The following is a 16,220-nucleotide window of genomic DNA, read 5'->3' on the forward strand; positions in this document are numbered from 1 at the left end:
AGGAGGGAGAGGAGGGAGAGAGAAGAGTCAGGTGTCTTATTAAGGCTGCAGTCTCTTAAAGTGTCACGTCTTCCCCGGGGGAGTTTGGTTCCTTTTCCATATTCAAGGCTTGATTGGACTCCGCCTCACTACAAATCGGCACGGTTGATACCGCTCCGCTGTTCCGCCACAGGAAACAGTTGTTCACAAGCACAGCCACACTGATACGGCATTGGCTACCTATAGAACTGAGACAATACAGGCATTGTCCCCCTCCCCTACATCCACACACACACACACCCCCCACCACCATCGCCAGGTCCCAGGTAGTTCTCAAGGGATCATTGTGTGTCTCTCTCCGAGCTGTGGGGAGAAAAGCCAGCGCAAGTCTCTCTTTGCACTTTTCTGTATTGAATGGAGCCCTTGGAATGTGAGAAATGTATTTAGCAAAGGGAGAGCAGGGAGACTGTAAACAGGTGTATTGTCTGGAGGCATCAAAGAACGGCCCCCTCCACATCCCAGCATGCAGCAGATAAATGCTTCATTGTTTCCTCTGCATGGAGGAGTACCACGGTGATTTGATTGCACATCCATCAAGAGAATATCAGAGTATTGTTTTCAAAGTGCCAGACCGAGGAAAAGCTCGTTGAGATTGACACAAAAAAAATAATATATATATATCTGGCAAACTGTGACGGCTAGCGGAGGTCAGATGTAGGTGCTGACTACCTGTGCGTTTCAGCACAAACACCCCCGAGGTGTTGTTTTCTTTTTCTGTTAATCACCAAGACTTCTCCTGAGGACTCGGAGATGAGTTCTCTCTGTGATTCCTCAGCGTTCTGCAGCGAGGTCGTCAGCATTTCTAGGCAGAGAAAAAGCCCAAGTCAAGACGGAATCAAAGCGTTTCTCTCAGAATTACGTGCAATCTGATTTTCATTCTCCTTACCTGACCTGCAGTCAGCAGTGGAGCTCCAATGATCAAGGTTGGCTTGTAATGTTTTTTTTTTCTTTTTCAGGAAATGTGCTTTGGCTCCCTGTTTACTTGCACAACACTCCTGTTGTTCACATGACAGGTTAATCACGTTGTTAGTCATCAGAACAATAGCTATATTTCAGAGACGTAGATGTCGTGTAGTGTTAATAATGTATATTTCAATCCGAACCCACAGGAATGTAGATTTTGTCTGTTTTCAGTTCTTTTTTTAAAGGAATATTTCATATGTGGTGCAAGTTAAAATCTCTTGATTCTCTAATGTACATGTGTACAGAGGTAGACAGACAAACAAACTAATGATATGTAAAGAATTTCTTTCTTTTTATTGTTTGCAGTCTTTATTTATACCTCCAGGATGATCACCAAATGTGCCTTGTAGACACACAAATAGGTGTTGCATCTGGAGAAGGCCTTTTTCTATATTGTACATTTTCGCCCTCGACTGCGGTGTCAAAAGTTCACGTCACAGCGACAGTGGCCCACTGATGTGAAACACTTCACAGCTGTTGTTCCTGTTTTTTTTTGTTTTTTTTTCTATCATATCAAAAATGTCAAACAAGACAAACTAAAAGTTTGAAGTCCATTGAATTTGTTTTTTGCTGCTTTGCAAGAGATTACATCGGCATTCTGAGATTTATTTTGACCATTTCTCTTTGTTTTGTTTGTGACTAAATCAGTTTTTTTGGATGTGTTCAACTGAAGACAAGCATTTTTTTCTGTTTTGGCTTTTAGTAGCCAGCGCTACTGGGAACTAACAGTCTGTTCCTCAGTTAATGTCACTGTTGAATGTGAAACACTGAGATTTTTGATTGTTGACTTCTATGGAAACAGTGCTTCTCTTGACCGAGGGCTATGTTTGCCTAACTCATGCTGTATGATCCTTTTTTTTTTTTTTTAAAGTCTAAAACTGACTTATATACTGATACTGGAATTTTGTCCTCTGCAGGTTACAACTGTGAAATTGTGTATAATCATGAGAAATATTTATTATTGCATTTGCTTCTTGTGCAACATTTGACTGTCTCCGTTTTAATTTGGTTTAAAAAAAAAAAAACAGAAAAGAAAAAAGCTTCTAAATGTCAAAATGAAAATCTTTTTAATAGAATTTGTAGAAGTGCCATTAGAATTTAATATAATTTTTTAATAAGAAAGGTATATTTTATAGTAATCAATTGCTTCAGTGTTAGTGGTGTAGAGATTAGAGGACAATCTTTATGCAGAATTGACATTGCTTAGATATTGAGGCAATTTACTTTGATCTATAACTGTATGTGCATTTTCTTTGTTTGCGCTTTTGGAGTGTGCTTGTGTGTGTGTGCTGTGGAAATGTGACAATCTTGATTTAGGTCTTTATTAAGATTATGCATAGAATTAAATGGAACAACTTTCTTTTTGTGTGTTTCATTCATTTACAACCCCCCCACCCCCACCACCACCACACACACACTGCCACACTACTTCAGTCGTTTAGTTTTAGGTCGTATGTCATTAACAGACACATAAACATCATAGAGGAGAAAAGCCAGAGAATATTATAGAAGACTCTGACACACAGCAGCAACAATCAGGCAGACAGAGAGTGTGTGTGGGCAGAATTGCAATGTGTACAGAGACAACAGAATGTGATAATACTGCTGGTCTTACAGGCCCGATCCCTCTGAAACCATAAACTGAGCTCAAGGACGGAGACTTTCAAGACAGGCCCCCATTGTTCCTGACCTGTTGCCAATACTCTGCAGGGGAGATCGAACCTGGGATAACAGAACCAGTTGAATTTGTCATGTCATTAACACTGATACCGGCTTCAACAAACCTATCTCTACACATGCATCTTTTTCTACATAAATAATTAACATACCGAGTGTGTGTCTGTGTGTGTGTCTGTGTGTGTGTGCGTGTCTAACTGAGGGACTTGATGCCAATTCACTGGACATTTTCAATGGCGAGAACTTTTAATTATTTCCCTGCTGCACGATGAAAGAAATCCAGCTGCTCGGCGACGTGATCCCAATGGGGATGTGCTCGGGTTCCCACCGCCCTGCCCCCCCCTCCAATCCCCCTCCAGCTCACCCATTCTGGGAACACCATATAGACATGGGTCGCATCCAACTGCCCCTGCACCCTCCCCGCATCTATCCTACCTCCACCCCCGCAGCCCCCCAAACCACGGGCCCCCCAAACCTCGCCCTCATCCCCAACACTCCATTGTGTGCGTGGGTAGTAGTTCAGCCAGGCTATTGTCTGGCCCGGCTCCCCAGCACGTACTTTATGCACAAACAGACGACACAGCGGCGCTGGCCAGGCAGCTACAACATAAAGAAAACAATGTCCTCCCAAGATCATTCATAAACACCCTGAACGGCCCCGGCCCAGCCAACCGGCCAGCCCACGGTAAATAAGGGCCCTCCGCAAGGCTGCGGCCACCTCACACTGTAAACATCCACAGCAGCAGGCCTCAGAGCTCACTGGCACCAACACCTCACATCTGCCTAACAGGATCCAGGGCTTAGACTGCCTGGTGTGCCTGTGTGTGTGTGTGTGTGTGTGTGTGTGTGTTTCTTATGGACCAAAACCTTCACATGGAAAGTCGGGGCCATGTGATAGGGCTTAGCTGCAGGGTGACGAGCTGGGATATGTGCAGTGTAACTCGATGGTGTAATAAAACATTCCTCTCCGAGGCTCAAAGCCCGGCTCATTTGGCTGTGAGTGATTGTGATTGTGTGTGTGTGTCTCTCTCTCTTTCTCTGTGTGTGTGTGTGTGTGTGTGTGTGTTTAGAGGTACTTGAGAGAAGTTGAGAGGAAAGTTGTAAGTGTCCACCACCTCAACAAGGCCAGCGGTGGGAGCCCTTGACCTCTGAAGGGACGGACTGCCAGGGACAGCTGGTGTGGCCTGTGTTTATTTATTTATTTCTTAACAAAAGACAGGTGGTCACACTTGAAAAGGGCACACAAACACAGTCACACATGCACTTGTGTACAGACAATACACACACACACACACACATGGGTGGTTTTTCTTTTTCTCTCTCCATATTAACACACATGCATATGGTTATCATCCACTTAATTTCAGAGGAGCCACTCTTTTGACTTTCAGAAAATCACACTGCTCCCAAGAATGAACAATAATAATTTAAGTCCCATGGAATAATTGAATAGTCTGGTGTGTGCAAAAAAAAAAAAAATCTCAGTGATGATTAACCATTATTGCAATGTAATATTGCATTGCGTATTACATTGAGTGTGAGCCACACACGTCTGAAGGAGCTTAAAAAAAAAAACACCCAAATGTGAAGCGTGTGTGTCAGATATCAATCGCTCCTATAAGTGCATAAATACATATCAACTAGTGCTCTCATACTGGGTTTGCCTTTTTTGGAGTGGCTCGCCCTGACAGTGCCAAGACAGTGTGTCCTTGGTCCACTGTACAGCTGTCACTTACTCACACTCGTTGACGCATATTTATAGCAGCAGCATCACTGGGTTTTGACGCTCGCCACGCTCAGTCCACAGCTGGTCCCCAAAAGAATGGGTGAAAGACAAAGCCACGTGCTCCCGCTGGCCGGCTGCAGTTGGTCCTGTCTGGAGCGCTGTGGGTGATTGTGTGTGTGTGTGTGTGTATGTGTGCCCCCCTTCCCCCTCTGCCACCACCCCGTCCTCCTCCTCGCAGACACCCAGCCATACATGTACCAAGAGAAAAGATGAGGGCAATTCGTAGGGTGGGGTGGGGTTGGGTGAGATGGGAGAGAAGGGGGGGGGGGGGGGGGCATTGAGAGAAAGTACACCGTGACCTTTTTGTTTTCGGGTGTCATGGATGGGGATGTGCTGAAAAAAAAAAAAAAAAAGGCAGCTGCATTCTTATGTGGTGGTGGTGGTGGTGGGGGGTTCATGAACACATCACAGCAGCATTATTAACAGAGAGAGGAGAGGGAGGGAAGGAGGTAACGCATCTGCACCACTCTGGGTTAAGACTCATGATTGTCCTGTGTTGATGTCAGGCAGATTGACATCTGGGAGTGTTCTGGCCTAAGGGATGGAGCAGGAGCCAGAGAAGACCCCCCTCCCCCCCTCCCCTCACACTTTACGGCAGATGCGGATCATTTACTGGGTATTTGATTTTTCTCTCTCATTTTTTTGTCTTTTCTTCTCTGAACTCTGGTGATGTTGTCTGACATCGGCCTTGGCAGAGATCCAACCTCTCATAATGTCCTTCTACCTGAAAAATGGTTTTTACTCTTAATTTTTCAGGCTGTGGAGAGCATCAAGACACATCATCACCAGCATTAGCTGCTCTAAGCACTGAGCCAATAGCCTTGGTTTGACTGATGAGAGGGGGGATGATTCATACCCTCTGTCATACATTAAATTATCTTTTTCTTCTTCAACCAAAGAACACTAAATTGAGGTCTGATGCAACAATGACTCACAGGAAAAGAAAATATCAAACTGTACACATGTATGTCAGGTTGTAGTCAAGTGTTGTGGGACTGGACTTGTTGATTTGACATATTTAAAAGAAACAAAGATTAAGGGTAATAAAGACCCACTGATGGTACTTCTGTATCTCGGGGAGTGCTTGTTTTAATAATCCATCTAATTTTCATTGCCGGTTTATCTGTTGATTATCTTTAAAATCATATGAGTTCAAAAAAGATTGCACAAATGATAAAAGTGCCAGTCAGCAGCTCTGAGAACCTGGAGTGACATCTCTGAAGATGTGTATTTGTTTCACCCAGCAGAAATATTCAGTTTATAATGATCATAAATAGAAAAACTCATAAATTCTGATATATGAGAGGCAGGAAATAGAAAATATTTGGCATTAAAGTGAACACAGATTTTCCCCAATAAATCTGTTGCAGATTTATGTCCTGTTGATCAACTGTTTCAGCATGACTCTCACTCAGCTCAACTTTTTTTTTTTTTTTTTTTTTAACAATTAAGTTGCTCTGAATGCATCCAGCAGGTTTATAATTATGAACAATGATAGTGGATTTAATAAATGAATCAATAATTGAAAGAAAAATTGTTCTTTTAAACTAAAAGTTTCCCTTCTGAGTGTTTTCTGTCCACCTCTTCGGTTCCTTAATGCCTTATCAAGAAATGTGCAGACAACTTGACGCCTCGCTCGCCAGCAGCTGTCTGCTCACTCAGCCAGAAATCAAGTGGTGCCCTCGGACACCAACTGCACAGCTCCCCAAAGACCGGAGCCACAACTGGCCCGCTGAGCAGGGGATGTGACTCAACAGCTCATAGGCACATTTGCAATAAGCTCCAGGAAGTGCACTCATCCAAGCTAATATCTCCAACACCATAGCATGTGATTGATCTCTATATAGCAGCGCTGAGGACTTCTGCCACCAAGAACAATTACCCACACTGTACAATAGCTGACCCCCGAACCCAGTCGTCATCTACGACAACGACGACGACGGGCCGCAGCCGGGGGAAGGTGAAGACTGCACCCTCAAGGTCGTGTCCAGCGGGGGTTAATTGTAGCAGAATAGTGTGCTGCAGAAGCCTGTGGTGCTGCTCAACCTCTGGATGGTCTTGTTTTAATAAATAGATTTGATAGCACATCCTCAAGGTCGGGACAGACGAGCCGTGTTGGAATTTCATTATCATTGCCGAGCCGAGACAAAACTTTCACACTTGAAATAATAAAAGGTTGAAAAAGCACCTCTTTAGCATAGTGAGATAAATTTGTTCATCCTCCGAGACAACCCGGTTCATGTCTCACCCTGAGCGTGGCGCAGTCAGCCAGGAACTCAGCACCTCAGCTGCAGACCTTGAAGTGTGCTGCCATCTGCTGATGCACCGACGGCTCTGTAACCTCCGACTGGTATACTGGTTTAAAGTTTTAAACTGTATTTCGATAGTTAATGATTACAGCAGCGTCCCTTTGATTGATCAAATGTATAAATGACCACATCTCGACGTTTAACTGAGTACAAAAATCATTCAAGTTTATTTCAGATACTGTTGAAGCACACACATATATACAAGCACACGTTGAGATCACATAAAAAGACAATCACAGATATAAAATGCAGTCTTAGTAATATCATGTCAGGCAACTACATACACAGTATGTTCAAGCTTAAACTCATGGTCCCTCCGTTGGTCGTCCTTCACGCCGAGCAGCTGCAGCACAGTACTTCATCATACCGCCCGCTGTAACTGTTGAACAGACAAAATAGTCATTAGATTAACCGACAGAAAGTCTTTAACTACCTTTGGACTGCCTTAAAGTCTGATATGAGTCTGTGTTTCTTGCTCAAATGGTACTTAGATAGATAGAAGGAGCCACTAGAGCTACCAGTGAAAAACTGATTTGGAAAATATATATATATATATTTTTACACTAATGCAAAGCTTGCTATAATAATAAATTTAAACTATGCTTTAATGGCCAACTGAGCCCCCATACAGTACTTACAACTTAGTCCAGTCCTAAACCTTTCAAGTGTTGATGACTCTGCAGGCTTGAAGGACGTGGGTAGTTTGCTTCTTCGTGTTCAAAAATGAATGAGCAGCTGAGTTGCTTTCTGCTTCCATTGCTTTTTGTTGTTGTCGTCTAACCTTCCAGCAAACTCACTTTTAAAACCCTGCAACTTACTCACAATTAATGATCCAACCAGGGCTTAGTGGGTTCGTGGTTTTGTCCTGTCTTATTGATTACTTCAAGTATCTCATTTACAATAAACTTGATCTGCAGCACTGCACAAGAGAAATGCCTTTCACAGAACAGATGAACAACTTTTGTTGTATGAACACTTCTTTAATGCCAAAGAGAGTGCTTTTCCATCTGACACCTAATTAACCTCAGCTTGCACTGTCTCTCTGTTTCAAAGCAATCTAATGAAACGATGAAACTGTTGCTTGTTCTAACAACCAAAAAAACTGCACTGAGTCAAGCAAAGGATGTACTGCAATGATTTTAAGGCCAATATTTCCCTGCCTGCAATAGCTGCAAGATAATTAATTTAAATGAGTGACTGACACATTAATGCACAGAGGACGTGAAGATTGAGGGACATGCTTTTTTTTTTTTTTAAACCTAAATTTTAGAGCTACTTTGACTATTATATTGACATAGATGCTGCTTTTAAAGGGATAGTTAAACATTTTGGCAAATTGGCCCATTGCCATAATCCCTATAGTCACAGCAGTAGGTTCTTTACCTTTGTCGGTGCAAGCTATTTTTAGAACGGCGGAGCAGAGCCACGAGCTGCTCAGAGCTACGCTACGGAGGCTCATGGAATTTCTTAATTTCCCTCATCAAATAACAAACAACTCCAAAACGCTCTCGTGAACAAGTTGTGACCTGCACATTCACCACGCTATGAGATAATAACCGAACCTTACAAGACAGAGTTGTTTTCGAGGTAAATTCATGCAAAACCACTGATGCGTATTCCAGTCCGGGGCAGTTTTTCGGCAAGCAGTGTCTGCATTTACCTCGAAAACAACTCCGTCTCGTAACTTTCCGTTATTATCACATAGCGTGGTGAATGTGCAGGTCGCAACTTGTCCACCAGAGCGTTTTGGAGTTGTTGGATTGTGTATTTGACGAGTTTGATGAGGGAAATTAAGAAATTCCATTAGCCTCTGTAGCATAGCTCTGAGCAGCTCGCGACTCTGCTCCGCCGTTCTAAAAATAGCTTGTACTGACAATTAATGTGACAAATTGTTGAACTATCCCTTTAAGCTTCATCTATGTTGAAGCACTTTGGGAAATGAAGAGATGGTCAGGCAGTAAGAAGGTAACTCACTCTATGATGGTGCACACGGAGCAGCAGTGGCTGGAGCAGCTTGAGCACTGGCGGGTGCAGGAGGGACATGCTGGACGGTCACACTGGGAGCATTGTGTCCTGGACCCCTGGCTCTTTTGACACACGCAGCAGCCTGTGGGAGCCACCGGTGCACCTAGACACAGAGACACGTCCAGACAACACACTGGATCAGCTGGAAAAGTAACCAAACCTGTGACAACACTGACGCCTGCTGGTGAAAGTGATGAACTGTACTAAGCGGGTTTGCTTTCGGCCTTGGAGCACAGTCGTTCACCATGTTCTGGACTTTGCCCTGTCGTTGATAAACGGCTCTAATATCAGCGGGAAATTTGCTTCCGTCAGTTTTGAAAGTAAAAACCCATATGTGATCTGCAGCCACATGTTTGTGTTTCCTACAGATTACTTCAGGAAGGACGTCCTCCATGCCCAGTGCAGACAACAGGAAACATCACTGCAACCATGAGTCTACATCTGGCCATGTGTTCTACCAACAGACCAAAAAAAAAGAAAAAAGAATAAGCATTTACCCAATGACTAGTAAATATATGACATGGACTTGATCAAAGAAATAGTTATTGTTAGCAACTCTAATCTCAGGTTTCATTAAATACTCCAACTACAGAAATGTTTTATTTGTCCCACCCTCCCAGTGCTTTGTGGGTAAGTACAACATTTACTGGACTTGGGTCATAAACTACTTTCACAGGCTATATAGTATGCTATATGAGGACATTACACTGCAGTTCATAACACGTAGACGTCAGGCCCAGTCACTTCACTACTCCACTTCCATCAGTAGACGTCACTGTTTCCACATATTGACTGTGTTTACTGGCAGACTCTCCTCTTGTGTTACAACCAGATGTTTTTCTGCTTCAGCGACTTACACCTGCAGATTGTAGTCAATGTTGTTACTTAACTGACAACACACAAAGCTATCGTTGAGTGTCAAATGTTCAAAACAACGCGCACACACATGGCCAATGAAGGGTGTCTACAAGAGGAAACGTGTGCACTTCCTCAACTGATCAAAGTCATGTTTTGGAGACACAGCACATCCTGTGTGTAGTGTAGTGCAGATGTTTTGCTGTTTAAAAAAAAAAGTTACACATGAGCCCTTTAACAAAATGATGACACAACAGTGATGATTCTCTCTGATCAATCAGTGGTCTACAGTGTTTGCATGCCAGCTTTTGCCATCACCTCAGTTCACATGGAACCTTAGGAGAGGTGATACCACGAAAAACGTGTGAGGTATCTAGGTCGACTCACATCCCAAACTGCTGAGCCGAACCAGAACCACACACAGGAAACGAGCTAAGAGACTGTGGCCGACGCCCACCGGTCTGTGTGTGTCTGTGTGTTTCAGAGAAAATTCCTGCACCACCAGAGCTCACAGGAAGAGACGCATAATTATAGGATAAAGATGGATGGATGGGTGACAGTCTTAGTTTGCTGAAGCAGTCTCATGCAGTGTGACTAGTGGATTATAAAACACATCATGTGGTGATGTTGGACACATCAGAACTGATTCATCATGTGTTGTTATTTTGTGTGTCCATCCTTTCACCTGCCTCTCACTTCAGCCTCACCTGGACCAGCATTCGCCTTTGTCAGTCTCCCATCGTGTCCAATCAGCGTCTGTCCCCTCAGCAGCGCCTGGCTGCACGCAGGCGTCTCAGCTTGTCCAGGTGTCGGCGGCTCCGTGCACTTATCCTCTCCGGTCCATATTTTTCCCACCACAGCCTTGGCTCCGGTGAAGAGCAAGTTCTTTGTCTTTTCTAGGGCGGGGTGGGGGAAAACAGAGCCACTAGTGAGTGAAATGACATGTGACTAAGTGAGCTGCAGCTGGCCGCACAGGAGCCTGTTGTTTACGCCACATTAAAGCCACACTGATTGTGCTATTGTATTAGTCCAGAGGCCATTAGGCAGTAAGGGCAAACGGACCGTGAATATCTCGTTCAACAGTTGACGTACTTAACGTTGTCAATTTATATACACCAACATACTGACATTAACAATACAGGCAGAGTCCAATAGCATTGAAATTGACCAATGCTTCAACTTTGAGGACGTATTTCAGTCATAACTTTGTAGCTGCGCAGCGCCAACAAACATTTTGTCAGCACCGACGTAAGTTAGCTAACTTGTCAGCGCAGCGCTAACACGCACTTACCGTAGATTTCCTGCCTGTATTTGTTCCCAAACACGCTGTAATTATTCAGTTCCTGTTGCCCGACGTGGATTTTGTACTGAGAGGAGAAAGTTTCGGGAAACGGATACGCTCTTTTTGGCATTTTAGCAGCTAGAAAAACTCAGCGGTCGACCAGCGGGCTTCCACACCACACAGTTGTTTGTTGCGGGAAAATCCGAAGAGAGGGAACAGGCAGCCAATCACAGACGAGCTTTATTGTCACGTGGAATGTTAAAACCAATCGCATAACCGCTCCTCTGTCACGTGACGTTTGGCTCGCCATTAAATCAAAGATATTCCCCCTACTCTGTATGCTGCCTTCACGGGCTGTGGTTAATGTCGTATTTTTGATTTTTAGTTTCACTGTTAAGTCGAATAGTTACATAATACGTTTTCGCATGATATTGATTTCGAATAAATTAGTGTATATATAGGCTATATATATATATATTTTTTTTTAAATGAATGAATTACATGGTGTCTGATTCATGGACTAATTGCTTCAACTGATCATGCTTTAGTTAGGCTACAGATGAACTCCAGAAATCAAAACACTGATTAATGATCTGCAGAGTGCCTGCTGTGGATTTATTGACTTTTATTTGAAAACACATGTGCTGGTTTATTGGTGACACAGTAACAAATTGACATTGGTGGTAAAATTAAATCTAATAGGCTAATTGTATCAATAAAACAACAATAGGCTGCAACAACAAAACAAACATAGCCAACACTGTTAGATGTTTTGTTTATTAACTGATGAGGAGGAAAGAATTTTAGGTGATGAAAATAATACCACTCCTGCCACATTATTGTCTTTGTGTCCATCAGGGGGAGGTAAAGGTTTCTCTTTAGAACATCTGGATCATGCACTCTCTGGACTTTCCAACACCGACCCACTTGACTAAAGAGAGAGAAAGAAAGAGAGAAAGATTAGAAAAATCATAACAAAGGCCATTTCTGATCAGTGAGACAGCACTGCTAGTGGATATTGTGCAATTTCATAACTAGCCTACTGTTTATTTAGTTTGGAGGCCTTCAGGGCCAAGTTCTGACAACAGCTGTTTTGCATTTGTTGGTGTTTTGTGTGAAACTCACTGGGAACTCCAATGTGGTTCTCAATGAAGCGGATGTAGTTCTGTGCCTTTGTTGGTAGGTCGTTCCACTTCCTGGCTGCAGACGTGTCCGTCTTCCATCCAGGGAAAGTCTCATACTCAACTTCCACTTTTTGCAAAACATCCATGTTGGCTATAATTATAAGAAATCAATCATTAAATCACAGCCACTTCCACTCTAATCAAATGAGGCATATGGATCTGTGAGTCTTTCTCTACATGCTTCCTCTGTTAATTACCTGGGAAATGGGGAATTCTTTTTCCGTTGAGTTTATAGGCAACTCCAACTTTAATTTCATCCAGCACATCCAGAATGTCAAGTTTTGTCAAAGCAATGCTGCAAGGAAAGTTCTGTGTCAATGGTCAACTGCTTAATATGTGCTGTCTCATTCACTGGTGGTGCAGGAAAACAAAGCTTGTGATGTAAATGTGCCCCAGTGTTAACAAAAAAAACCCCCATAACAACCACAAAACACCTTATGATTTTGCACTCACGCTGTGAAGCCATTAATCATATGAGCATATCTGACGATGACAAGATCCAACCAGCCGCAACGTCGCTTCCTTCCCGTGGTTACGCCGACCTCATGACCCCTCGTCTGCAGCAGCTCTCCTACTGCCTAAAAAGACAGAAAAAACCATCCTTACCTGTTAAATTATAATAAATAAAAATAAAAATAAATAAAAATGATGTCAGACATTTAATAAACCCTATAAGAATCCTAAAATATACTTATTATATAATAATTATATATACATTTGAGTACAATAAAACATCACATGATCTGGGAGATAGAGTTTTGACATTTTGATCGATGTCTCTATGGACAGTTCCCGTGACAAGTAACATAACCCCTGCACACACAGTAAATATATCCCGAACCCGGGCTCTGGCCCTAAATTTATCCCTGTGAACATGTGACCTGCATAAGAGGTAAAGTGTGTTTGAGCCCGTCTCTCACTAAATCTGACAGCTGCACTCGGCCATCAGAACACACACGCCCTCCCCCGGCCGTGCTGTCTGGGTGTCAGGCCCATTATCACAAACTGTACGTGTCCAGCTCAGTGTCTGCGAGTTACATAACGAACCACATGTCCCCCTCCTCTATACAATAAAAGCAGCAGTGAAGCAGAGAAGACGTGTGACGACATGTGGCTCACACATGTAAATGCTCCTCGTGATTTACTCAAGTAACACTGAGCACTTACATTGAGTTGTTCTGTGGGGAACGCTCCGATTCCCACCCTGGTGGTGTAAGCCTTCGCTACGCCAAACACGTCTCCGATATTCAGAGGAGGGATGCCGAGACCTGTGCATGCCCCGCCCACAGTGCAGTTTGATGAGGTCACAAAAGGATAAGTGCCTGAAGAGAAAAAATAATTCTATGTTACTATCGCACAGACTCCTCCCTAGGTCCATTAAAGCACATGCATGTTTCAGAAAGAACCCGTTGACCCTTACCAAAGTCAATGTCAAGCAGAGCAGCGTTGGCCCCTTCAACCAGAATTTTCTTTGGAGGTCCATGAAGGGCTTCGTACATGTAATAGACCCCGTCTCTCACCATTGGCCGCAATCTCTCAGCATATTCCTGACAAAAACACACATGTGATTAGTCTCACCATTGGAGGATGAATGATGATAAACCATTGCTGTTCATTTCTATGATGAGTAACCTTGAGTTTTTTCAGTTGGTCCTCGACGTCAACTGTCAAGGCTGGATACATGGACTGGTACTGGTGAACAAGGTTCTTGAATCTGGAAGGAAAGCAAGTCATGAATCATATCACATCACCTTATTTTACCACTTCATTTTACAATTTCCTGTCATCTGTAGGCTACCTGGTGGAGAAGTCCTTAAAGTCGCCCAGGAGGTCACAGACACGCAGGCCAGTGCGAGATGCTTTGCTCGAGTAAGCAGGTCCAATGCCCTTCTTGGTTGTTCCAATGCTGTCAATATGAAACAGGAGGATTATTATTTCCTATCTTTTGGCAAAAAAAAAAGAAGCTGGTTGGTGATGTCGATCATTGTATGTGAACCCTGTCACCTTCTCTAGCCTTACTTCTTTCCTTCTTGTGCTTGTCTCTCAGTTTCCTGCAAGCCATCGACAACCTGGTGGAAATCAAACACTGCAGAGAGACAGCAAACAGATCAATATAACACAACCTTTCGCACACTTAAGTAAAAGTACATGAATTTGCAGGGGCTGCACACAACTGAAGCCAATCCCTATAAACAAATGCATAAACCGTACAAACCGATGTGAGCTCTGTCTGAGACGATGAGCCTCTTGTCCCAGCCTTTCAGACCTGGTCAGAGAAAACACACATGTGAGGACACACCAATCCAAGCTTTCATTAGTGCATCACATACTCTGTGTGGTGTATTTCTTCTATAAAATACCTTTTTTGTCATTTTTATCTCCTTCCTCGAACAGGCCAGGTAGATGTATGACCACTCCATTGCCTACCGGAGCAGAAGAAGAGTTGATTCATTCACTTTGAGTAAAACTTCTATGATGTTCTGTCAATAAAGACTAAAGATGGAGGCCTTTACCGATGAGTGATATGCTTTTGGAGTTGATGATTCCACTTGGGAGAAGGTGGAAGTCATACTCCTTTCCATCCACTACCACTGTGTGTCCTGCGTTGTTGCCTCCCTGTAAATCAAAGTGGGGTACACACCATGAGTATGTGGCTCTGTCAGTGTTGTGGTATCATCAGATCCAACATGTTTTTTTTTACCCAGGACCGCCTGGGGCGTGGGTGGCGATTCAGCCTCATGCACACGTCTTGTCTTATTTTCGTGAGACAGTGATAAGCCACCCTCTTCCCGATTCACCCAGCTTTTCCAGCACCTATTTTAACAGGCTTGGCTGGCCCTAGTGGATAGACCTAAGACCTGGCCTTCTCACGTATCAAGCCACCCTGAGAATGTGACCTCGCTCCAACCCGGTGGGTGGGGCTCTCAAGCCTCCGGAACACAGGGTGCCAGTCCTGTCAGTGCAGAGTTAAGTACAACACAGCAACTGTTGGCAGGTTTCACATCGTGTCCGTCCCAGTGCCGGAGTGACCTCTGATTTCTGACCACAGTGTTATGTTTCCCTTCGCGAATGGACAGACGCTGACCGGTCTGAGGTTGTTTTTATTGTGAACTCTGAGTCAGTTTATATTCTGATCAGGCAGGACAACTTTCCACGAGTTTCACAAGCCTGTGCAAGAATTGTGTGTTGTTCTTTAAATACTACACTAATAAAACATAAATTTTAATTACATGTTGGATGACACTTCACTTATCCACCATTTAAATCAATGCTCAGTATGTGTTGGTAGCCTAATAGTCACAGATGGGCTGCACATGCAGGTCTGTTTCCAGCAGAAGTAGGAGTGTTCTCAGTCTGGGCACCTGTTGCTCTCCACCACACCACCACTACCACTGACACCCTCCACACCGAGCGCATAGATATACATTCATAATGTTAAAGTGGCGTTCATTCAGCCACAATAGACAAACACAAGGACACGCCCCTGGGGACCGCTCAGCTGAAATCAACGAATCCCAACAACATTTACCTACCTGACATCTGCAGACAACGTCAGCCTCAGTCGCCAACAAATCCACGACTTTTCCTTTGCCCTCATCTCCCCACTGCGCACCGAGCACCACCGTCGCCTTGTTGCCCACGTCGCTGCGCGATCGCTTCTGTCCGCCCCCCGCGGCTTGGTTCGTGTTTTTGTGGTCTTTCGCCGACCAGGTTAGCGACATGGTGGAGGTGGAGGAGGTGCTGGCTCTAGTCTGTCCGCCTCAAGAAGACTAAACCGTCTCCAAGAGTGGCATTGCCATATCTGTAACTTCATAGCCTATGATGTCAGAGCCAGACGCGGGCACACACACAGGCTGGAGTGCGCGCTTGGGTGTGTGTGTCTCTGTCTGTGTGTGTTCGGCCTGCTAAAGCGCCGACAAAATACACTTCACACGGCAGTAACCGGGATTTAGAGTGGAGATCCTGCTAATAAAAGCGTGCTGGAGGTTTTACAGTGTGTAACCTGCATAATAAAGCTGATAAGAACAACTGAACAGTAAATTCACTTTTATTAAAATTGACTTTAACATTAAAAGTTGCAATCCACTGTATGCTCTCTT

The 16,220-nt window shown here is 43.9% G+C and overlaps 2 protein-coding genes across 3 annotated transcripts in view; both read right to left on the reverse strand.

Annotated features, from left to right (window-relative positions):
• The window catches only part of adss1 (adenylosuccinate synthase 1), a 108,605-nt gene extending 92,669 nt beyond the window's left edge, over window positions 1–15,936 (reverse strand). The window contains exons 1-13 of one of the 2 annotated variants that reach the window (XR_014596360.1): window positions 15,654–15,936; window positions 14,634–14,736; window positions 14,481–14,543; window positions 14,336–14,386; window positions 14,140–14,206; window positions 13,919–14,026; window positions 13,753–13,834; window positions 13,541–13,667; window positions 13,288–13,442; window positions 12,574–12,698; window positions 12,318–12,415; window positions 12,062–12,211; window positions 11,759–11,867 (exon numbers count right to left, since the gene is read on the reverse strand). Coding sequence is in view for 1 of the 2 variants with exons in the window: in XM_083998122.1 (XP_083854248.1) it covers window positions 11,815–11,867; window positions 12,062–12,211; window positions 12,318–12,415; window positions 12,574–12,698; window positions 13,288–13,442; window positions 13,541–13,667; window positions 13,753–13,834; window positions 13,919–14,026; window positions 14,140–14,206; window positions 14,336–14,386; window positions 14,481–14,543; window positions 14,634–14,736; window positions 15,654–15,842 (1,371 nt within the window). In the remaining variant the exon portion in view is untranslated. Of the gene's footprint in view, window positions 1–11,694; window positions 11,868–12,061; window positions 12,212–12,317; window positions 12,416–12,573; window positions 12,699–13,287; window positions 13,443–13,540; window positions 13,668–13,752; window positions 13,835–13,918; window positions 14,027–14,139; window positions 14,207–14,335; window positions 14,387–14,480; window positions 14,544–14,633; window positions 14,737–15,653 lie in introns of those variants that run through there. The other variant, XM_083998122.1, reaches the window with a different exon arrangement.
• siva1 (SIVA1, apoptosis-inducing factor) lies at window positions 6,919–11,133 on the reverse strand. Its single transcript, XM_083997545.1, has 4 exons — window positions 10,946–11,133; window positions 10,362–10,550; window positions 8,749–8,902; window positions 6,919–7,153 (listed from the first exon to the last, which is right to left on the reverse strand). The coding sequence occupies exons 1-4, from the start codon at window positions 11,064–11,066 to the stop codon at window positions 7,105–7,107; spliced, it is 513 nt and encodes a 170-aa protein (XP_083853671.1). The 5' UTR covers window positions 11,067–11,133; the 3' UTR covers window positions 6,919–7,104.
• Window positions 15,937–16,220: the final 284 nt, after the last annotated feature.

The sequence above is a fragment of the Trachurus trachurus genome, assembly GCF_905171665.1.
Source record: "Trachurus trachurus genome assembly, chromosome: 22".
Classification (NCBI taxonomy): domain Eukaryota; kingdom Metazoa; phylum Chordata; class Actinopteri; order Carangiformes; family Carangidae; genus Trachurus; species Trachurus trachurus.

Bases quoted from the DNA above. Each gene is read 5' to 3' on its own strand.
- siva1 (XM_083997545.1), bottom strand. From the start codon at position 11,066: ATGCCAAAAAGAGCGTATCCGTTTCCCGAAACTTTCTCCTCTCAGTAC. The intron at 10,551-10,945 runs GTAAGTGCGTGT...ACCCCGCCCTAG, and splicing joins ATACAGGCAGGAAATCTACG to AAAAGACAAAGAACTTGCTC. The intron at 7,154-8,748 runs GTGAGTTACCTT...TCTGTTCAACAG, and splicing joins TCCGTGTGCACCATCATAGA to TTACAGCGGGCGGTATGATG.